General features: G+C 38.7%; 1 protein-coding gene across 1 annotated transcript; it reads left to right on the forward strand.

The window, feature by feature from the left end:
* The first annotated feature begins 17,305 nt into the window (after window positions 1-17,305).
* Window positions 17,306-23,968, forward strand: LOC104426916 (protein DOWNY MILDEW RESISTANCE 6). Its single transcript, XM_039304175.1, has 4 exons — window positions 17,306-17,634; window positions 18,122-18,369; window positions 22,883-23,207; window positions 23,640-23,968. The coding sequence occupies exons 1-4, from the start codon at window positions 17,437-17,439 to the stop codon at window positions 23,916-23,918; spliced, it is 1,050 nt and encodes a 349-aa protein (XP_039160109.1). The 5' UTR covers window positions 17,306-17,436; the 3' UTR covers window positions 23,919-23,968.
* Window positions 23,969-24,427: the final 459 nt, after the last annotated feature.

Consider the following 24,427-nt stretch of genomic DNA (forward strand, 5'->3'; position numbering starts at 1 on the left):
TTCTCATTCTCTCTTGTTCCTTCAGTAACGATCACATCTACAAAATGATAACCATGGGCGTGGATTCCCCTTCCAAGTTGCAAGATAACGGTACGAAACGAGATGAGCCCGACAGGCTCACGTTAGATGTCTTGTTCCATTCATCGCTGATCCACATCCTACGCAGCACCATCCGTAAATTGTGAGTCAAGTCAATGTCGATGCATATCTCGAATTTCTTGTGATTGACGTGAAGTCAAAATGACCAGCTTCAATCCCTCGAGCCCATCGAGCAATCACATCCAACCACTCATGCCGATGCAGATCATACGTCTTGAATTCTCACGCTTACAATGTCTATTGCCGTGACTTTTCTTAATGTGAATTACTAAAAGAAAGTTAATGGATTGCTAGGCAGACAACAACTGTTGCTTATTGAAGAGATGATGCTATCGATTAGCACGGACTCTCCCATAATTATTTCAATCGCAACTTATTATTTTGATTTATCATTTTTTTAACATGCAATTCAATTTATTTTAGAGTTACCACTAATTAATTATAGATTGATTAGAAACTTAAGTAAAATTTGAAAATACATTTTATTTCTGAGAACTAGAAATTCATGAATGCAAAGGCTTGATTACGCTATATCAATTTAACGTCATTTTAGTATATTTTCTCTTTTTTTTTGTAATATATTTTGCAAATAGTCTTGATCAATTTTAATTCTAAACTAATAATATGTGAGAGGTGATATTGCGGGTGCACAAGCAATAATGTAGCGCTCAATGATTAAAAAAGTAAATAAATTGCTTGGAAAAGAATAAAGAACTTGGATTTAATAAATAAGCAAGAGCACAGCTTTTTAATTCACCCAATCAACATGGATTGTATAAACTAGAGAGCAAACGATGATGTAATGCATGCATGACCTAGATAGATTTCTAAACGTGATTATGCAAGGCCACTTAACTCCTTTTGAGTTCTTCTTCTTTAAAATAAACATGAGTTAATTTAAGTATTATGACTACGTGAATTCTAAAGTAATATACATTGACGAACTAACATGAAATCTAAAATGACGTGTGAGCTATATTATAATTAGATGCAACCTATATGCAATACTAATGACATGAGATAGGATCATAAATTAACCCTATCAATTAAACTATGCGAGACTATTCATTTTTGTATTTTCTTTCTTATATTTAGAAGATTAGAGTCTAGGACACTAAGAATCAACTAAATGACTTTTATTAAAAGATAATAGGACACCGGGGCTAGTCTAGATGCTGCTGGAGACCTACGTACGTCGCAGGGAGCAGCACTGGCACGTCAATGGCCGTTGGAGGCGGCGGCAGGAGCTCGGCGGCTGGAACTCGTTGGGTGGTAGCCGCCGCAGCCGCCGCGGAGAGGAAGGGAGTGCGCTCTTCTTTGGCATGTGTTGTTTCTTAGGTACGGGATCAGGGCATTTCAAGATAAAAATGAACCAAAGAGGTATATCAGCCCTCTCATCTTAAGAAATTAAGATATCACTTCCTTCTATTCTCATATATTCGAAATTTTCAGGTATAACATCTTTATTCCCCAAAAAATGATTAAATAATGCAATTTTCCAAATTTAGGGCATCCGTTGCATAGCATATGCAATTTTCAGCCATATGTATAAGATTATGGGTTTCATCGAATTTTATGCTCAACTTAAACTCATTCAGCATCTGACTAATTAAAATTTAGTTTACTATTATATTAAAATGTTCCTAATACTGTAATAAAATGCAAATTATTTTTGTTTAGGGATCATGGTTGACTCTGAATTTCTCGTGCAGTAAATGACAAAATGGAGTCATGAAAATTTAGATATCAACACCTATTCACCTAATTATAAGACTAGCCACACCTAATCCAATCGCTGCTTTTGCCACCACTGTTTCCCCGTCTTTTCCGCATACTTTGCTCATCCTCTATATTTCTAGCCGTGGTGCCTCCATGGTAGTCGAGACCTTGACGTCACCGTTGATTCTTATAGTCATGGAGCACACAGCACTTCCATGGAGGTCGACCCTCTATATGTGGAGTCATTGCCCTCTTGCCAGCCTTGGGAAGCTCGACGTGGCTTCGAGCCCCGCCATCAGTAAAGAACGGCGATGGAGGGCACCTCTGTAGGTGGATGATGGCAAGGGCGGCCAAGCCTGCGGCAGCTAACATGGCCGAGCAAAGGTTGAGAACAAATGGACTAGCGTGGTAACAGCAGATCCATGTCCCCCTCATGCACGCTGCTCCCCATGTTGATTCAACAACCAAAGCCATCGTGCCCACAAGGCAAATCATCGCTATAACATATCACTTCAAACAAAGTCTCAATTTAGAATGTAATGCAAGTCTCTTGATTTAGTACATAAGCTACTCATTGTTTGGGGAACTGTTTCACTAAGGTTTTGTTCATGCGAAGGACATCTTCATACCATCTAAAATGACATTCTTGAGATCGGCCAAGACGAGAGATTAGGATAACTGAGCAAAAACATTTTGGGAATATACGCAGACCATATGTTTTGCTCAGTGTTCCACAAATAATATACTACCATATGTATATCTGTGCATGGATCTTTTTGCTCGACATACTAATCTAGAATCTCTCGAGCCGATCGCAATTCAATACGAGTTTCAACATTGACTTCATGTGCCGCCTACACAATACGAGATTGCCAGACTCATTGATCCAAAAGCACCGGCTTATCTCTTCTTTAACTTCCACTCGACGCAAAACGACCTTTTCTCTCTACCAGGTCAAGTCCTGGACCGAAAGTGACGAAAGTGACTTGGACAAGAGAAAGAAGCACGAAGAGACAGCAAAGTCCATGCAAATCTTTTTCTTCCTCTTCTTTTTCTTCTTCCTCTTTGTCTCCTGCTGAAAATACTTATTTAATATTCCGGTTATTTTTTTATATATTGTGGACGAGCTTTCCCGACTAGACGAAATCTACCTCTTTGGATCGAACGCGTGTCAAGCGGTCGTCCATGACACGGCAAGGGGTCATGACCGAAAATTTAGATGTGAATATTGTTGGGATATAATACGTGGAAACGATAGAATCTTGCAATTTACGTCAATGCGAAATCGCTAGAGAAATAAACGAGAAAAATAAGGATACTAAAAATTTATGTGGTTCGATCCGAGTATCGGTTTCTACGTCCATGGGAGAGCCAGCAGTAAATAATCCATTATAATCAGAGTATCAGAGTTTATAATCGCTCAAACGTTCAAGTGTTTTTCATACTTAGATTTAACCCCAAATTCAAAGCGTTTATAAATAAATAACTCACTTGAGTAAACTCACGGTACAAATTACTGTGTGTTCAAGCTCAAAATAATATACTCTACGTACGACTTCGCATATCCCTTCAAAGCTTCGCGCGGCTTGCGGCTTCAAAGATCGTGCACTACGCGGCTTCGTACGGGTGCAGCAGTCACTCTCCGAAAAAGCTTTCAGCTTTTATCGTGTGTGTGCCCAAGGTCAAACTTTTGACCTTGGGCCCCACCACCTTCTGTCTACGTGCAGGGAGCTCTTTCCCTTTGATTGCATTGGCTAAAAGAAAAAAGCCCATGGCGTGGGGGCCACTGTCCATAGAAGAATTCGGCATTCCTTTTAAAAGGTATAAAACTGACAAATGACATGGATTTTACAATCTAAAATTTTTTTGATGCTAAGGGAAACATTTCAAAGATTAGACATACAGGAAGGAAGGCAGTGGAGGTCGCTTGTGTAATCGGTATTAATTTACTATGAAATCCCAATACTAAGTGCATGTATTAGACAATGCAATCCGTCTTTATTCTCGTGTAGCTATTATACATAGGCTCTTGTTTCTTGGCGGGGTATGTATGAGTCTTTTTTTTTCTTCACTAATCTTGACAAACTTTGATAAACTGCCTTTGTTTATGTTCATCGGGTGAGGCTCCACGAGCTTATGGCTCAAGCTCGTACTCGAGATCAATCTACTGTTCATTAAGACGTACTGAGCATGAAAAAAATTAAAAAGACGCGTTGATGCACGCAAAGTGGAGACTGTTCTTGGGCCAGTCTTTGTGGCCTTCTGAGAAGTTCTTCATGGGTTGGGACTATTGAGAGGCCTTCCTCTTAAATTCATGGGTTGCTCGGGATGCAGGCTTGTTTGATGATGGCTAGGAGTAGGATTCGGCGAGGGGATGAATTCTCATCTATACTGTTGTGTAAAGTAAAGAGAAACTCTAATTTCTAAGATATCACAAAGTCCTTTATTCCCCTTCCTCGGAAATTTCACATATCTTCGATTAGTTACTTTACAAGTCTTCCTGCCAATGGACAAACGCATAAATCGATAGATATATCCTATCTATCGTGTATTTCATTTTCAAAGCTTGAGAATTTTTTCTCTTAAAATCAAAGTCACTAAAATAAGTCCAAATCAACAAATGTTTTCCTTTTCTTCATGCATGTTCACGCTTGAGATTTTCTTTTTCTCTCTCTTTTTTTTTAACCTTAAAATCAAGTCACCAAAATAAGTCCAAATCAATAAATGTTATCCTTTTTCACGTGCATGTTCGTGATTCCTTCATAATGTGTCAATAATTTCATTCCAATGATTGATAATTCAAGTGCTTTATAATTATACAATTTTGCAGAAGTTTTTTAAATACCGATTCCTTTCGTACGCATGCGCATGTGCACTTTTGCTAATCATCTGAAATAAATTTTAACTGTGGACGAGCCTAGGCAAGTGAAACTGATGGATATCTTTCGCGGGTCCGCCGCGCCTCTTTTCTTGTTTCCTGCATGGGACGAATTCGTGTGTAGTGCTTTTCTCTACGTACGCTTGCCTGAATTCGGTGCACATGGACTGGCAATTGCCACATTCGTAGTACGCAAAATTTTTCCACAAAGCCTGTTTGTTCCTTTTCTCTTTTTTGTTTGGTTATGTAATTTTCCACAAGACTTGTCAATCTCCTTATCGTTCCCTCATATTCTTCTGGAATGTCGATGGTTAACATTGATCGGTCTTGTCTTTATTAGGTTGCATGCACTTGCCATTAATCATGTTAGAGATGTTTTGGAGATTTTCGAAATCTCCATTGATTGGGCATACCTTGGATTGATCGTGTACTTTGTAAGAGATAATCAGGATACTCTCTGCATCTTCAGTGATTGTGCGTATACCCATTGATTGCACATATCTTTCATTGGTTGGATATGCACGATCAAGGGAGATATGAAGAATCTCTTCATTAATCTCTAACAAATCACATGATCTTGGACAATCTAGATGTGATACAGCACTCAAGGTGTTCAACGTGTTAGAATATTCAACCACACAATTTAAATTATATGATGGAGGAAGACCATATGTATATAAAATCCCAATGATATCAATCGGGTGGATGGCATGTCCTTCTCAAAATTGATGTCCTAATTGATTTATGCATCTACTGGTTAGCTTGCAAATATTGTTAAGTGAACACCGGAACATGATGTAATGTTCGGTGACTGACCTGACTAAACTATAGACCATGTGAAATTGGAGGGATTGTGTCATAGTGACTTTACATTCAAGTCAACAGTTTCTCCTATCAATTAGAGAACACAACAGAATGCGGCCTTTCTTTATGTCTGCCATTGCGGGGAACAGATAGCCGTGAATGACGTGCATCGATCAATGCTTTGGGCACTTTTAGCGAGAGAGTGCGATTTAGTGTCTTGTCTAGCATTAAGCTATGTTTGTTTGAGTGAAAATAAAAATAATCATGACTTAATTTTCTAAACTTTCACACGTCCGGTTTGTTAAAAATGATTGATCAACAAAAAGTATTTACTGTCAAAGAAAATATATATATTTAAAATGACGAAAATAACTATTTATTAAACTGTAAAGGGGAAAATATTTTTCTAAAAATGATTTTTGGAGAAGTTTTTTTTTTTTTTTTATCATAAAGCTTGCCGAAGCAAATATGTCCTAAGGCTTTTATAATTGACGTAATGCATGGCACACGTGAAAACTCTATCGTAACAATAGCTTAGAGAAAAAAAAAAAGAAAGAAATTTTGCTTAATTAAAGCGAGTTAGCAATAATTGAAGGCCTAAATTTGTTAGGTATAAATAGAAATATTAGGTAATGTGATCCTGGGGTGACGTCACTTCTTCTTAGGTGTGTAGGTGATGAAAGCACCGACGATTTAGTTGGGTTCTTGATAGGAATCGATGAGCATATCAAATTGGAATTCTCCGGAGACTGCATATCAAATTGGAATTCTCTGGAGAGTGCATATCACATTGGAATTCTCCGGAGACCGCAAAATCAGCCGAGATAAGGTTTGATATAATGCAATAGAGGGATTAGATAGATGTCCTTATCGATAAGCATAGAGACAATAAAAAATACGTCTCTAGGTCATGCGAATGCTTGAATGTGTCTCACTTGCTTACAAGATCATTCACTTAGAGTTTATCCCATCGATTTATAAGTCAATTTGGTATAAAATAATGTTCGATGTTGTAAGACCTTCAATTAAAAGAATCTTAGTGATGTCATAATCACCATTTCTATAATAGATAAAGCTCATCTTCCCGATAGATGCAAACAAACAACTAATATTGAAATTGGGATATTCGTAACTAATTATTTTCCTGTTCGATGTGGTCGAGATAAACAATCTATGCATGGGCTAAAAGTCTGGATTTAATCTGTTTGTGAAACTTGCAGAGTATTTTTTAAGCTTTTGAATAATTAGAATTTTATGTCATGTCCGAGAGTTAACTAGAAAGAACATTAAAAGACGAAAAAATATAGAAAGGTAGAACGATCTAGATGCCCGCAATAGGCGCCGCAAACTTTTAGCCTCTGCGCATGCATGCAGACTTCGAAGACGAAATGAGTAAGAATCCTTGAGGCAAAGATATGATAAGATTTCTGACCAAGAAAAAAAAAAAGACAGAGATGATGAGATTGTCGCGTAATTCAAAGGGATGAAGCCACATGAGTCAGATTGATGCACCATTGCAACAAATATTCGAGGCCTTTTTAGCATAGCAAGTGAATATATACTAAAATTCTTACTGCCGGTCACCTGCTACCAAAGAGAATAACAAGCATCTACGAATCAACAAACAAGAGCTGATTATCTGGTATTTGATAATTTCTGAGTTCATAAAGTTCCCACTTAAGCATCAAGATAAGGTGTTTGAGAAGTGCAATTAAATGGGCAGACTATGAATTCGCTCTTCGACTATTTATTTAGATTAATTTAATTTCGTTCTCATTCTCTCATTCCTTCAGTAACGATCACATCAACAAAATGATACACATGGGCGTCGATTCCCCTTCCAAGTTGCAAAGGTAACAGTACGAAACGAGATGGGCCCGACAGGGTCACGTTAGATGTCTTGTTCCATCCATCGCTGATCCACATCCTACGCAGTACCGTCCATGAACATTGACTCAAGTCAATGTCGATGCATATCCCGAATTTCTTGTGATTGACGCGAAGTCAAAATGACCAGCTTCAGTCCCTCGAGCCAATCGATCGCAGCAAGCGCATGTGCGATCACATGCAGCCACTCATGCCGGTGTAGATCCATTGTTCCTTATTGTGAACACGTCCTGAATTCTCAGCGACTATACCTTTCTCGAAATGAACCACTAAAAGGAAGTTAATGGATTGCTAGGCGAGCAACCACGGTTACTCATTAAAGAGATAATATTGTCATTTAGCGCGAACTCTCCTAAACTTATTCCAATCGCAACTTGCTCTTTTGATTTATCGTTTTTTTAACATACAATTCAATTTATTTTAAAGTCGCCACTAATCTGTTACGGATTGATTAGAAATACAAGTAAAATTTGAGAGTATATTTTATTTATGCAAAATAGAGATTCATGGATACAAATACTTGATTACGCTAGATAAATTTAAAGTCTGTTCTCTTTATTTTGAAATATATTTCGCAAATAGTCTTGGTCAACTTTAATTCTAAACTAATAATAGGTGAGAGGTGATATTACATGTGCGCAAGCAATAATGTAACACTCATTAATTAAAACGGTAAATAAATTGCTTGGAAAATAATAAAGAACCTGGATTTACTAAATAAGCAAGAGCACAGCTTTTTAATTCCCCCAATCAACATGGATTGTATAAACTGGAGAGCAGACGATGATGTAATGCATACATGACCTAGATGCGATTTCTAAATGGGATTATGCAAGGCCAATTAACTCTTTTTGAGTTTTTCTTGTTTGAAATAAACATGACTTAATTTATGTAATATGACTACATTAATGAACTAACATGAAATCTAAAATAACGTGTGTGCTATATTATAATTAAATGCAACCTATTTGCAATACTAATGACATGAGATAGGATCATAAATTAACCCTATCAATTAAACTACGCGAGACTATTCATTTTTGTATTTTATTTCTTATAAATAGAAGACTAGAGTCTAGCACACTAAAAATCACCTAAATGACTTTTATTAAAAGATAGGACAACGGAGCTAGTCTAGATGCTGCTGGAGACCTACGTACGTCGCAGGAGCAGCAGTGGCACGTCAATGGCCGTTGGAGGCGGCGGCGGGAGCTCGGCGGCTGGAACTCGGCGGGTAGTAGCCACCGCGGAGAGGAAGGAGTGCGCTCCTCTTAGGCATGTGTTGTTTCTTAGGTATGGGACCAAGGATTTTCAAGGTAACAATAAAGCAAAGAAATATATCAACCGTCTCATCTTAAGAAATTAAGATATCACTTCCCCCTATTCTCATCTAATCGAATTTTTCAAGGATAACATCTTTATTCTCAAAGATTGATTAAATAATGCAATTTTTCCAAGTTTGGGGCATCCATGTGCAGAGCGTATGCAAATTTCGGCCATATGTATAAGATTATGGGTTTCATCAAACTTTATGCTCACGAGGGCTCAAATCTGAAAATTTAATCCAGTTTAGAGTCTTTCTACTTAAACTCATTCAGTATCTGACTAATTAAAATGTAGTTTATATGGGCTTATTACTATTATATTAAAATGTTCCTAATACTATAATGCAAATGCAATTTATTTTTGTTTAGGGATCAAGATCAACTCTCAATTTCTTAAGCAAATGACTAAATGGAGTCATGAAAATTCAGATGTCAACACCCATCCACCAATTATAGGGCCATACACGCCTAATTCAAATCTTACGAACCTTAGTACACAAACATCATTTTTCTATCCTCTTATACCCTTAGTTGCCTCATGCCTGACAGCCGCCCCTCCCGCATCGGTCCCCGCCCCCTCGAAATCACCTCCGTTACACTCGAGCTCGGCCCCCTGCCAGGCCACACTGAAGTTCGCTGCTTTTGCCACCATCATTTCCCGTCTTTTAGCGCCTCCGTGGTAGTTGAGATTTTGACGTCACCGTTGATTCTTATAGTCATGGAGCCCTCGGCACCTCCATGGAGGTCGACCCTCTATGTCGGCCTCAGGAAGCTTGACATGGCTTCGAGCCCCGCCATCAATAAAGAGCTGGATGCCATCATTGAGGACGGGTGGGGGGTGGTGTGGCGGGTGTGCTTGCTAGGGATGAAGCCGAGAAGTGGATCAACGGTGGAGTGGCAACAGTGATGGAGGGCAACCTGTGGAGGTGGACGATGGCAAGGGCGGCCCAGCCTGCGGCAGCTAACATGGCCGAGCAAAGGTTGAGTAACAAATGTACTATCCTAGTAAAAGCGGACCTACGTCCCTCTCATGCATGCTGCTCCCCATGTGGATTCAACAACCAGAGCCATCCGGCCCACAAGGCAAATCATTGCTATAACATATCATGTGATACCGTTTGACTATCCTTACTTCAAATAAAGTCTCAATTTAGAATATAATGCAGGTCCCTTGATTTAGTACATACACTACTCATTGTTGGGGACCGTTTCGCTAAGATTTTCTTTATACGAAGGGCCATCCGAGAGACATTTTCATACCATCTAAAATGACATCGTTGAAATCGGCCAACTTGAAAGACTGGAACAACTGAGCAAAAACATTTTGGGAATTTACTCAGACCATATGTTTTGCTCAGTGTTCCACAATAATACACTACCATATGAATATTTGTGCATGGATCTTTCTGCTCGACACGCTAATCTGGACTCTCTCGAGCCGATCGCAATCCGACGCGAGTTTCAGCATAAACTATTCATCTGCCGTCTACACAATTCGAGCCAATCATTACCCGATTCATTGACCCAAAAGCACCGGCTTATCTCTTCTTTAACTTCTATTCGACGCAAAACGAGCTTTTCTCTCTACCCAGGTCAAGTCGTGGACCGAAAGTGACTTGGACAATAGAAAAAAGCACGTAGAGACAGTAAAGTCCGTGCAAATCTTTTTCCTTTTTGTCTCTTTGCTGAAAATACTCCTTAGTATTCTGGTCATGTTTTCATATATTCTGGACGAGGTTTCCTGACCAGACTAAAGCTACCTCGTCGGATCTAAGGCGTGTCAAGTGATCGTCCATGACACGGCAAGAGGTTAGTAACGAACATTTGGATGGCGTAGAACATAAATGTAGCGAGGAGTCGATTTTAAGATTATGCCAGTCCTTTTGAACTTATCTCGTAATAATTGACTTGGGAGAAAAATACTTAAAAAGCCATAACTCTATTATATTTGTATTAATTCAGTCTTAAACCTTCAATGATGTCAATTTTTTTGTCGCAAATTGTGATAATTGAGTTCTAAATATTTTAATGATTTCTCAATATAATCCATCCAATCAATTTTTCCAAAAATCACTGACATGGACATTACTCATTTTGTATAATGATTGGCACTAATGTGAATAATTTATTTATTTTTTAATTTTCCATTACTTTTTTTTTTAATTATTTTTCCTTTCTTTTTTTCCCTAGCCATGGGCCAGTGAGGTTGCCAACCAATCCTTGCTAGCCACAAGCGAGGTCTAGATGAGGTCGTCCACCCCTTGTTAGCCACAAGTGTGGGCCTCCGCCCCTTATCAATCACAAGCTTGGGCCTCCGCACCCTTGTCAGCCATACGCAAGGGCATCGGGCCCTCACCTAGATCTAGGAGAGGTTGTGGTCCTCGTATATTGCCAGCAAGGGCATCTTGGCCCTTGCCTGTGACCTGTGATGATTGAGCAAAGTTATAAAAAACAAAGAAAGAAAAAAAAATTCAAAAAGTAATTAAAAAATATACAATTTGTCTACATCAATGCTACTTAGGCCACGTAAGATAGCTAATATTCACGTCATCGATTTCCGATCAAAATTAGCCAAATGGACTATATTGATAAATCATCAAAAAGTTTATGATTTAATTAGTACAATTAATAAGTTTAAGATTGAATACTAATGTAATAGGTGTTGAACCTTTTTGGTATTTTTTCTATTAACTTGGGGTTAGTAAAAACATTTATTTCATGGTTTAAGCAAATTTAATTTGTGCCTTGGCCACGAGAGATTACCAAGGAGCTAAATATCGAATTTGAGATCTCGTGCTTCATTGACATGCGTAAAGACTGAATCGTTTTCTCCAATCTTTCACTTCATTGTATTTTCATTTTTCCTGTTCGTGAGTGGATGAGAATGGAATTTGTCAAAGTTTCCCTCGCTCTGCTGCCTCAAAATGACACAATTAGACTCTCTCTCTCTCTCTCTCTCTCTCTCTCTCTCTCTCTCTCTCTCTTCTCTCTCTCTCTCTCTCTCTCTCTCTCCACCATCATCAATCGCTTCCGTCCCCAACGACCCGTTGCTTGCATCCCATCACGGTCATCCACCGCTTCTTGTCAACACAGCCACAGGGGCGGAATTCATTGGCGTAGAGAGAGAGAGAGAGAGAGAGAGAGAGAGAGAGAGAGAGATGTTGCACAGGCTCATCGCCTGTGGTGACTGGGAAGCTAGGCCGAGTGGCGACCACGATGGTTCGGCGGCAACAATTGGTATGCCACAACGGTAGCGACGAACGCAAGCGAAGAAGGTGCTAGATGAGGAGGAGGAGGAGGAGGAGGAGGAGGAGGAGGAGGTAACAGAAGGAAGTAAAGGATAAAAGATTGAAAAAGAAGAAAAAGAAAAAGAGAGACAATATACTTTTGTTTCATTGAAATGTAATGCACCGATGCGCACTCCCTTCAAGAGGAAAACTTACGATATAAATATATAGCTTAAGCGTAGAAGATCCTGATATTTTGCCAAAGAGATGATATGAGATTATAATAGGGAAAATTATCGAAAGAGTGTTAAACCTACTGTGCTTTTACTGATCCAATTTTAAACCTTTTAATTTTTCCAAATGAATTCCTAAATATTTTCATGTTTTGCCAATCAAGTTCATCTTGTTAATTTTTTCGGAAATCGTTGACATGGACGTCATTCAATTTATGTCGCATGATCGATTTGACATGAAAGAATTTTTATAATTTTTTATTCTTTATTCCTTTTTTTCATTTCTTTCTTTTTTTTTTTTTCCTCCCATGCCCAACAAGGGTCACCGCTAAAAAAAATTAAAAGAAATATGAAAAATTGCCAGTGTCAACGTCGGTCATGTGCTACTTAGGACAATCTACATCCACATCAATGATTTCTGTCTAAAATTGGCCTGATGAGTATAATTGACAAAGGTTTAAGACTCAATTGGCACAATTGAAATGTATCAATTAAATTAACAAAAATGCAATATGTCTATGAAATTTTTAAATAATTCTCCCGACAATAATAGCAATCTACTAGAAAGGGTGATGACTAGCTTGCACTAAAGAGAGCTTTAATTTGGGCAGAATCCATTTAATTAGTGGGGATGTGGGATTCCAACTCCACAACTGGTGGAGAGTGACGCCTTGTGCGACCCTTTTTTTTACCACCTTGGATGGCAATTATGAATTTGTGATGTCAGAAGCCCGATGACGTTGTTCACACTCAAAACACTCTGCATCTCTTTGGCGTTGCAATGTTCTTAATTGGCCTCGTGGACCCCACGAATAGGATAGCGGGAAGAGACCGTAGGAGACGCAATTCGCCATTTAGAAAGGATTGGTGGGGTGAGAAATTTTCTCTAAATTAATTGAAAGTAAAAAAATAAGGCTCAATTTTTTGTCCGCTCCTTTTTAGAACAGCCGAACCCCGCACCTATACCAGAAAAAAAAAAAAATCCTTGACATTTCAGTCATTGGGACTACGACGTCACTGACCAGCCACGAATGGTCGGTAAAAGGAGACAAGATAGCACATTCAATCGAGTCACGAATGTTCCTAAAGTTTATATTGTAAGGTTTACATTCGCCACATGCAAGTATCACAGGTTGGCAATTTTATGGCCACAGAACAACCCGTGCGGCACCTAGCAAGCGAAATTTACCAAGCCAGCCTTCGTTTGATAATTGTTCAAGAGAACAATACTACGAATAGTTTCCTTATACGAGATCATACCATATCCAATTTATATCGGGCGTCTAAACCATCGAGCGCGACAACATATCACTTTAAGCTTGACAACTAATTTCAACCTATCATGACCTCATCAAGAGAGTGATATTAGCTCCCGATCAGTTTATGCATGGTTAAACCCGTCTTTAGAGCTCCTAGGAGATATATTCGTTTTATCTTAAAACTTATAGTAGCAACTGTCCTAAGGCAACTCCCACATATCAATTGTGTCCATCCCCTCTGCATCACTCACTTTTCACTCAATAATCCCAAGCTTCCCTCACAAGAGTCACAAGTATAGAGTGTCACGGACCATGACACAAGCATAGTTACGTACCTTTAGCTAAATTGACAAAAAACTTGCGACATTTGTCGAATTACATCGGTCTCCACCAATTGCAAATGGACATGGGATCGGAGCCAAACTTATCTCGCCTTAGATGAGTCGATTTAGACAAACTAAAACTCACGTGTTCCAAAGACCGATGAGTGCACGTCACGGGTTCTAACATACAATTAACGTTGCTGCACGAAGTGGCACATCTCTTTCTGCCTAAGATATCGAGAATCTTCATAGTGGCCGACTGATGCTACGATGATAGGTTGAGATATATTCCAATGTCCATGAACGGTGAATGTCCGATGCCGACATCTCATTCACCGTTCTTTAATGGGGAAACTTTCGTCCTCTCTACCGACATATCCTAGGATCCTGAAAACATGATGAAGCTCGCAATTGCATCACGTTTAGAACGGTTTCTATTTCATTTCATGGCCCAAGAAAAACCAATATTTTGCTGTCAATGTTTGGCTGGTTAGCATCTTCTCATCGTTAAATTTGCCAGAACGTACCACTGTCCCCTTTTTCGTGCTCTTTTTGCTTTGAACTTTAGGGTAAACTACTAAGCTTTCTCAACACGTGCCTCGCATTTATCATTCATTTTATGTATTTAGCTAATGGGGCAGAGGGAAGGAAGGAAATAAAGTTGCCGACACTATGTTTCAATCTTTTCATCTCCAAATTGCAAACGAAGGAAAACGTGGCTAATTGCATGGGCTATTAGAGTAATAACATATAAGTCTCATTTTCGTGTTTACGAGAAAATTATTAAAAATGCCATAAACTTATTGCACTTGTACCAATTCAATTATACACTTTTCAATTTGACTAATTTAATCAGAAATTGATAACATAGACACTAGACATCACACATGACACAATTGACACAAATATGAAAAAAAAAAATTAATTTTTTTTTAACTATTCTCAATTTTTATTAGTATTTTTCTTTTCTATTTTATTGTTAAAGGGTCGGTCGAGGGCGTCCGCCAACGGGCTAGGCCTTGTGATTCCTGCAAGCCACTTGGCGAGGGCTTGCGGCTCTCACTCAAAGCTCCTAGTGGCTAGTGAGGGCTCACTACCCTTGCATGTGGTCGATGAAGGCCATGAGGTCATTGCCAACCACAGCAATGATTGCGGCCCTCACCTAGTTCTGAGCGAGGGCTATAAGTCATCACTCACCGCGTGCTACCCTCACCTAATGGCCTACAAGGGTCACCAAGCCTCAACTGATGGCCACCAACCACTAACTGGCCCTTAACAACAACAACAAAAAAACGAAAAGAAAAGAAAGGAAGTAATTAATAAAAAAATTACAAAAAAATTTCACATCAATATTAGCTGTATTATGTAAGATGGCTAGTGTACGCATTATTAATTTCCGGCCAAAATTGGTTGAATTGACTATATTAGCAAATTACCAAAATGTTTAGGACTTGATTGACCAAATTAAAATGTTTGTGACCGAATTGAAAAATATACAATCGATATAGAATCTTTTAGGAATTTTCCCTCGTATTCACTTGCCTAACTTGTGGAGAATTAAAAAACATATATATAATCGAGCATTATACAAAGCAGGTCAGACCGTGTGCCTAAATTCCTACCCTATCGTTTACCAAAAAAAAAAAATTCCTACCCTATCACTTCATTAGGTAAAGTGATTAAAAGCTAGCACTTCAATCTGTCCACTCAATCCTACCTTCCTTCTACCCTATCTCCTCTTCTTTACTATTTCCGGTTATAAAAGCGTATCAAAGCTACAGTCACTAGTTTACCAATTATAGAAGAAGTTGGATAATTATTAGAAAAGTCTTAAATCTATTGAATTATGCAAATTTAGTTCTAAAATTTTTAGCGATTAATCAATGTCATCCTTCCAATCAATTTTGACCAAAAATCACTGATGTTTATGATAGTTATCCTACGTGACACAATTGGCTTAGGATAGCCAACACTAACATGGCCAATTTTTATAATTTTAAAAAAAAAATGATTTGTGAATTTTATATTATTTTTCTTCTCTTTTTCCTTTTTCTTTCTTTCTTTTCCTTTTTTCTTTCTAAACTCGCTCAATGCCGCAACCTCGCCTAGACCAAGCAACGGCCATGAAGCCCTTGCCTATGGTCAGCAAGGGTCTACCAAGCCTTGCATGTGACCAATAAGGGTCAGTCGATGACACTAGCTAGATTTGCTAGGGAAAAAGAAAGAAAGAAAAAGAAAAAGAAAAATATATAATTTTAAAAAGTATTAAAATTGTCCATTTAGCATCGGGAATCTATGTGGCACAACCAAAGTCCACGACAGTGATTTCTAGTAAAAATTGGCTGGAATGATTAAGTTGGCAAATCATCAAAAAATTTAACATCGGTTTCGCAAAAAGTGAGTGATTTGAAAAATATTTTTCGAAAAATGATTGCTTATATTGTTTAGAAAAATTATCAACGGAAAATGTTTCTATCATCGATAACAATCTATACCTTAGGCGATGAAAAATAGTCTCTATTTATTTATTTTTGTAAGCGATACAATCGATTATTTTTTAATAATGTTTTTCAAATGACTCATTTTCCATAAAATGAATGCATCATTGGCCAAATTGAAAGATCCGAGACTAAATTGACATAAATGCAATAAGTTTAGAACTTTTTAGGTATTCTTTAAGATGTTGTATTGAAAGGTAACCAATGAAAGAAAGCCGATATGAATGCTACATACATTGTATCAAGCTCGATCATGTTTGCTTTAAATAAAGTCAAATCTGTTGGACCTAGATCAAGAAAATGTTCAAAAGCATGGTCATTTTTTCCAGGTACATGCATTTGTCTAGATATGATTTATACAACGACGGAGAAACGGAAGCAGATTCCTCAAACCATGCGCGCATCCACTTTACAAATCAAATATTCCCAGCATCAACCCTGGAATGATGAGAAAATAGCCATACAAAAATTTCGCAAGGCGCGACACGAATTTCAAGCCCCTTGTATTCCGCCACCGAAGTGGCTCAATCAATCTCATTCCGGGCTAGGTCATTTTTGTAATTTCGACAACAAGCTGCTGGCCACTGCTGTTCTATTAATATACGCACGTCTGTAGCACCTCAAAATGCTTATCTTCTCGGAAGCTCACGAAAGTTCTCATACCCACCTCTTGCATCCTCTTCACCGCTTCCGTCGATGCTCCATGGTTAATCACTTTATTAAAATCATGACAACCCGAAGTCCCAAATCAGAATTTTCGGGTATTTATATGTATCATTACTAGATGATGAGAGTATGATATCTTTTTAAAGCTTGCTTATATCACATCATTTATACCACGTGAGATGCTCGACACTTTTTCATATTATTAAAGTATGTAATATATTAAATAGCATATTCACAGCAGCCTTCGTTAGGGCATTAATTTCAAATCCCTTGTACTCCGCCACCGAAGTGGCTCGGTCAATCTTATTTCGGGCTAGGTCATTTTTGTAATTTCGACAACAAGCTGGTGGCCGGCGCTGCTCTATTAGTATAAGTACGTCTGTAGCACCTCAAAGTGCTCATCTTCTCGGAAGCTCACCAAAGCCCGTCATACCCACAAACTCAAAAGGGGGCAGAAAATATAAACCCTCCACTCATTTTGTCTGTTTCTGTGGCGCCGTTGATCATTTAGTTTGCGCATGGAAGCAAAAGTCATATCCGGTGGGACTCGGTTCACCAGGTTGCCAAGAAGCTACGTGAGGCCGGAATCCGAGCGTCCCCGCCTCTCCGAAGTGTCTGCCTTCGAGCACGTCCCGATCATCGACTTAGGCTGCAACGACAGGTCCCGAGTCGTTCATCAAATCGGCGATGCTTGCAGATTTTACGGTTTCTTCCAGGTGAAGCTCATTTGTGATCTTTTGTCCGCTTTGTTAAAGGGTTAGTTGAAGAGTTGTCTCACAAATACATAATTTGGATTTGACCACGTGTGCATGGGATCTACTTCACCTATAGACTTAAGCTTTTCGAAATGAAAGTCCCCGAGAGAACGGTATCTCGATTAGTTGGACCATGACCCTATCATTTGATCATTTTGCACCTGGAACTTGTTCTCGACATTACTCCTCTATGCTTGTATTACACGTGCCCTGTCTCACAATTATTCGTCCAACCCGCAATGTCCTAACGAAGGCTGCCTTGAATATGCTATTTAATATATTACACGCACTTTAATAATATAAAAAGTATTGAGCATATCACGTGATATAAATGATGTAATATAAGTAATCCTTAAAAGATATCGCCCTTTCATCATCTAGTAATAATATATATTTATAATATATATATTTCTGATTTGGGACTTCGGGTTGTCGTGGTTTTTATTAGGTGATTAACCATGGAGTATCGACGGAAGCGGTGGAGAGGATGCAAGAGGTGGCAGCAGAGTTCTTCCGCCTGCCGGTGGAAGAGAAGATGAAACTTTATTCGGAGGATCCTACGAAGACGATGAGATTGTCCACCAGTTTCAATGTGAAGAAAGAGAAGGTTCACAACTGGAGAGACTATCTCAGGCTCCATTGTCACCCCCTTGAAAAGTATATGGAAGAATGGCCCGCCAATCCTCCTACGTTCAAGTATCTCTCTCTCTCTCTCTCTCTCTCATTTTATTTTTCTGAAGAAAATAGCGTAACTGAAAGTTCAACTACACCAAAATTTAAAACCTACTAATCAAAAGAATTATTCAAGACTGGAATAGAAGAAAAACAATATGGCCCACGAATTTTCAACTTTTAAATGGCTTGGCTTTTTCTTGAAAGTCGAGTGCGCACGAAATCAACATGTATGCGATATGCGTTGGGAAGGAAAAGGAAAAAGAAAGTGTCACTTTTTGCTCTTGTCAAGAAAGATTTAGGCAATCGTTTAAGGTCGAGTGCCCAATCTTTATTATATAAAAAAACATTAGAGACATCAAAACGTATTAAAGTGGAGGTCTCAAGTTAAATTTCCAGCACTCTCTTTCTATCTATTTGAGCGTTTTTCCTCCTCTATACGTCACGGACTTCGACAAATTCTACACCCACGTGAACCCACTGTGACAAGCATTATCGTCTTATCGGTTTGCCCTTTTCTTCTCACTATCTCTCCACTTTTGGTCTTGGCCACAAAAATGAGTGGAGCGTTGTTGTCAAATGGAGAATTCTATTATGGAAATGGTATGTGCTTTGGAAGAAGGGATATGGACAACCACAGAAAACGCATCAAAATAAGGAGGAATAGACGGCCAGAACATTGACTCAATTGTCGGTCCTTACATGAGAATAGTCTCCATTTCGTGCTGTTATAACAAGTCGTGATTATATAATATCAAGTGTTATAAGTAATGAATTAAAAGAAAGATAAAAATCTTCTATCATCGTGTTAATGTGTCTTTGATTATTCTTACCATTTGCTAGGTATTTAAATATTAATAATGTCTAAATATTCTAACACCATTGATTACCTAATACTATTATTCTGCTTGAAAATTTTGGGGGAGGGGGGTGGTTGGGGAGCAGAATTATTGCTATTGCAACTGAAATATTGTCAATCATGGAGCAGAATGTGCACGGAACGACCTTTGTATTTTGTACAGTGGTCAGATCCCCTCAATCACGGGTAACGCAAGTTGGAATGAAAAAGCACAAACGGGTCGCACTTTTCCAGATTAGTAGATGACGTCAGCTCCTACGTCCTGATGCTGATGTTATAATTCGTCTTCCCTACATTGAAATGACAATTTTCTATCACATGCAAGATGCCGTCCTTCAAGTATATTTTAGTTTTGTCCCAAAAAAAAAAAAAGAGTATATTTTAGTTTCTTTTACACCCTTCTATTTTGTGTTGAATACTTAGTACTCGAGAACCCATTAAATCAAGCCAATATTCCGTTTCCTTTACTTTAGGTTTCAAACATAATAATAATAATAATAATATGAATACTATGCAAATTGTACTTAAACCTACTTAAATAAAAGGGGTGAGGGCATAACATTAATTTTAGAAATGTAGAAAGCAGTGTCAATTTTTCAAAATGATTCCGCAACGTAGCTTCTTGGTCTATACGATGTTGACATATAATGTCTTTTTTTTTAACAGAGACATATAATGTCTATATTAAATCAGCCTATAATTGTCACGATGGGAACTCGATTTTGAATTTGCTTCTCCTCCCCAAGTTCAATGATGTTAGGTTTCAAAGAGAGAGGATTCACACGGAGATAAAAGTGCGGCGGGGAAGGTCAATTAGTCTTTTTGAAACCGACGCACTGGGCTCTGTGTATTCTCATTCACATATTGCGTTAATCGGAAAATCAATCTATGATCGAGAAGTCAAGCATTGAAAAATATAGATCACGACGACAGAGGTGATTATGATAAAATTCCTAGGTACGACATTCACCTAATCGTGACTAGTCAACTGGACGTGCTTGACTTTGGTGCTTATGCAGACTAGGAAACAGATTAAGCTGAGCTAGCAATTTTATCCCTTAGGCATCTCATCTTGCTGAACAATATACCAAAAAATAAGAAATAAATTGGCTTCGAAAATCAGTTATGTCTATCCTTGATCATAAGTTTATCTCGACAAAGATGACGGATATGGCTGAATCAGCCAAAAAGGTAAAAGGAAACGTAATGGATGAAATCTCTTTTACACTAGTCAGCACGCATTAACCTTCGAATATTGTTTTAAACCCTTTAAATAAAGAGATAATGCACTCGTTGCTGTCGTCTGACGTAAGCATTCTTCCTTGCCTTGTCAACTACGGGCATGCAGTAGATTATAGGTTCATGACCATGGTATAAGCTCAAGACATGAGCTGCGGTCAAAGAAAGCCACCTAAATTGGCACACTTATATATTTATAAGCGTGACTATATACAGTTAGATGCTCTCTAACTTTCTGTCGGAAATAAGACTTTGAATTTTCTAGAAGATGACGGTCTTGATTTTGCAGAAGCGAAAGCTGCTGATGTAGTTAGGTGAAATGCAAGCATGGAGAAAAATAGGGACGCATCTAGAAGGTAGGTGGATGTTCAATTGATCAACGTAATAGACTTTGTCACAACCTACGGTTGAGCAAGTAAGCTGGTTTACAAGGGGACCAGTGCGGTTCCCTAACCGAAAAACTAGGAATTGGCCTTAAGAGGTTCGGTTCACTATTCTATACCCTAAACTGGTTGGTTCTATTTGGAAACTAGAACCTACAAGGCCGGTTCCAAGGTATTACGTGAATTTCAAGATGGAGAAAAATGGGTACACATCTAGAAGGTAGGAGGATGTTTGATTAGTCAATATAATAGACTTTGTCACAACCTAGGGGAGAGCAATTGAGCCTTTTTACAAGGGCACTGGTTCATTCCCTAACCCAAAAACTAGGGATCAGCCTGAGAGGTTTGGTTCACTACTTTATATACCCTAAACCAGGTGGTTCTATTCGGAACCTAGAGACTACAAGGTTGATTTCAAGGTATTAGGTGAAATTCAAGATGCAGAAAAAATGGGTACACATCTGGAAGGTAGGTGGATGTTTAATTGGTCAAAATAATAGACTTTGTCACAAACTAAGGGTGAGCAATTGAGCTGGTTTACAAGGACACCAATCCAATTCCCTAACCCAAAAACTAGAAATCAACCTTAAGAGTTTGATTCATACCCTAAGCCAATTGGTTCTATTAGAAACCTGGAACTGCAAGGTCAGTTTCAAGGTATTATGTGAAATTCAAGATGGAGAAAAATGGATACACATCTAGAAGGTAGGTGGATGTTTAATTGGTCAATGTAATGGACTTTGTCACAACCTAGGGTTGAGCAAGTGAGCTGGTTTACGAGGGGACTGGTCCAGTTCCCAAACCCAAAAACTAGGAATTGGCCTTGAGAGGTTGGGTTCACTGTTCTATACCCTAAACCAGCTGGTTATATTCAAAATCTGGAACTTGCAAGGCTAGTTCCATAGTATTATGTGAAATTCAAGATGGAGAAAAATGGGTACACATCTACAAGGTAGGTAGATGTTTAATTGGTCAATGTAATACACTTTGTCACAACCTAGAGGTGAACAACTAAGCCAATTTACAAGGGCACCAGTCTAGTTCCCTAATCCAAAATTAGGAATAAGCATTAAGAAGTTTGGTTATGTGTTTATACCCTGAACTAGTGGGTTCTATTCGAAACCTAGAACCTATCAGGCCAGTTCCAAGGTAAAACATAGAAGTCAAATCTAGGGTAGAAGCTAGAACTGAACCAGTTTATCTCTAACCCAAGTAAGTCCTTCACTCTTTTTTGGAACGTAAAATATTTGTCAAAATTAAATATGTTGGATATATTCTCCTCAAGAAGAAAGGATTCTATTCATATGTAACATATGCTTATTATATATATACGAGAAATAAAAATGAAGGGAAAAAAAAAGCCTTGGCCTGTTCTTGAATTGAACTTAGAATTGGGCAAATTTAGTTCTAGGTTAGGTCCATGATCAACATGATCAGTTCTCAATTCGAAATATTAGGAACCAACCCTAACAAGACAAATTCCAAGTTTCAGGTCTAGAATCTACCCACTTTAGAACCAATCATCCCTAGTTACAACCTAGAAGAGTGATGATCAGCATAAATTATCTTTTCATTACGTTATGTTTTTTTCTTTTTCTTTCTTTCAAGCCTTTCATTTCATTATGTTCGGTACAAAAGCTAACCACAGCCCCCAAATAGCACAAGCCCATCTCCTCTTCAAAATTAGGCCCAGCATTAGCCTGAATGGCCAGAAGAGCAAAGTCCACTTCATCTTAAAGTGGATAAACTGAGGAGTCCAGGAATCGGTTGGGTTCCAGCCAGAATATCTTCCTTTCATTGCGATTGTCTTGCTTTTCCTATATTCGTTGCATCGAGATTGGCCCAGATACGAACAAGAGTTGATCAATGGACAAGTTTGGATGAACATGGGCCACCCCTCATGAAAACTTTAGGCCCAAATGGTCGGTACCTAAGCTGTGATGCCCAAATCTCTCCCGTTAGCAAAAAAGCTTTGAAATAACGTATAAATGATTGTATTTATCAAGGCCTAGTCGAGCTACTAACCACTTGTGTCTTGATTACGTGCCATCGGCAGGGAGTTCGTGAGCAACTACTGTCGCGAAGTGCGACGTCTCGGGTACAGGCTCGAAGAGCTGATCTCGGAGAGCCTGGGGTTCGAGAAGGATGCCGTAAGGAACATCCTAGGAGAACAAGGACAACACATGGCCGTCAATTTCTACCCGCCATGCCCAGAGCCAGAGCTCACTTACGGTCTCCCAGGCCACACTGACCCAAATGCACTCACCATTCTACTTCAGGATCTACATGTCGCAGGCCTTCAGGTCCTCAAAGATGGCAAGTGGGTCGCCATTGATCCTCACCCAAATGCCTTTGTCATCAACATCGGGGACCAATTACAGGTACTTCTAACTTGGTAAATTGAGTCACTCATATCAAATGAATCATGCGAACATTAGGGATCGAGTGTAGTCTCCACCATTAAAATTATGTTGACTTGGCCAATCAAAAATGGATTCGAAATATTTATCGATTGTGATTTATATCTAACACTTTCAATGTATTGCTCACCCGACTATAGCTTTTGTCAAGATGTTCTGTCGAAGAAGAAAACTTTAGAAATGAATGTGTACAGAGACATACCTAGGTGGGGGAGAAGGTGTGCGGGCCCCGCCTCCCCGGATTCAATGCGTTAAAGAAGTACCTTATGATTTCTGATAATATTGTTACTATTTCTTGAAAATCCTCAGATATCTTTAATCTCAGTCCCTCCGAAAGTTGGTCATAGATTCATCCCTAAACAAGATGCTGTTAACGTTGATGGTGTATCACAGGCATTGAGTAATGGGAGGTACAAGAGCGTGTGGCACCGGGCCATAGTGAATGCCGACAAGCCAAGAATGTCGATCGCATCGTTTCTTAGCCCGAGCAGCCACGCGTTGATTAGCTCACCCGTATCGCTCCTAGACAACGGTCGTGGGCCCATTTATCGGGAATTCACATATGCGGAGTACTACAAGAAGTTCTGCAGCAGAAACTTGGATCAAGAACACTGTCTTGAGCTCTTCAAGAACCGCAAGCGTAAATGGCTTGAATCCATTTGTAATTTTTAGCTTTAAAAAAAAAAATCCATTTGTAGTTGAATCTAAACCTATCTCGTTAATTTAACGAGATAGGTTTCGGTATCACAAAAAGAATTTCAAGACCGCCCATGTGAGAATTAGGAAGGTTGTTCACTTATTGCCATTTATCTTTACAGTTCTCGGTAGAAAGGGCATTTGAGGTCTGAAAAGGCATTTCAGTTTATAAGACATTGAAGCCTTTTTGGTCTTCTGATACTCAAGTTGATGTGTTGTATTATGCTTAATTTCATTATGGGAGTTGACTCTACCAATCTTTTTTGCAAGAAATAAATGTAGATGTCGAATCTTAAAGTCAAGAAATAAGATACAAACAATTGGAAGAAAGGAGAGGGGAAGGAAAGAGTGGACAACAAAAAGACATGGTATTGCATGTGCAATGTGCGATGACTATAGTAGATATAGAATGAATATTTGGTATTTGTAATTTTTAGAAGTTGGGTATTGCATGTGTGATGTGCTTTTGTATGAATGTCAATTAA

Source organism: Eucalyptus grandis, chromosome 11, assembly GCF_016545825.1.
Source record: "Eucalyptus grandis isolate ANBG69807.140 chromosome 11, ASM1654582v1, whole genome shotgun sequence".
In the NCBI taxonomy this organism is placed as follows: Eukaryota; Viridiplantae; Streptophyta; class Magnoliopsida; order Myrtales; family Myrtaceae; genus Eucalyptus; species Eucalyptus grandis.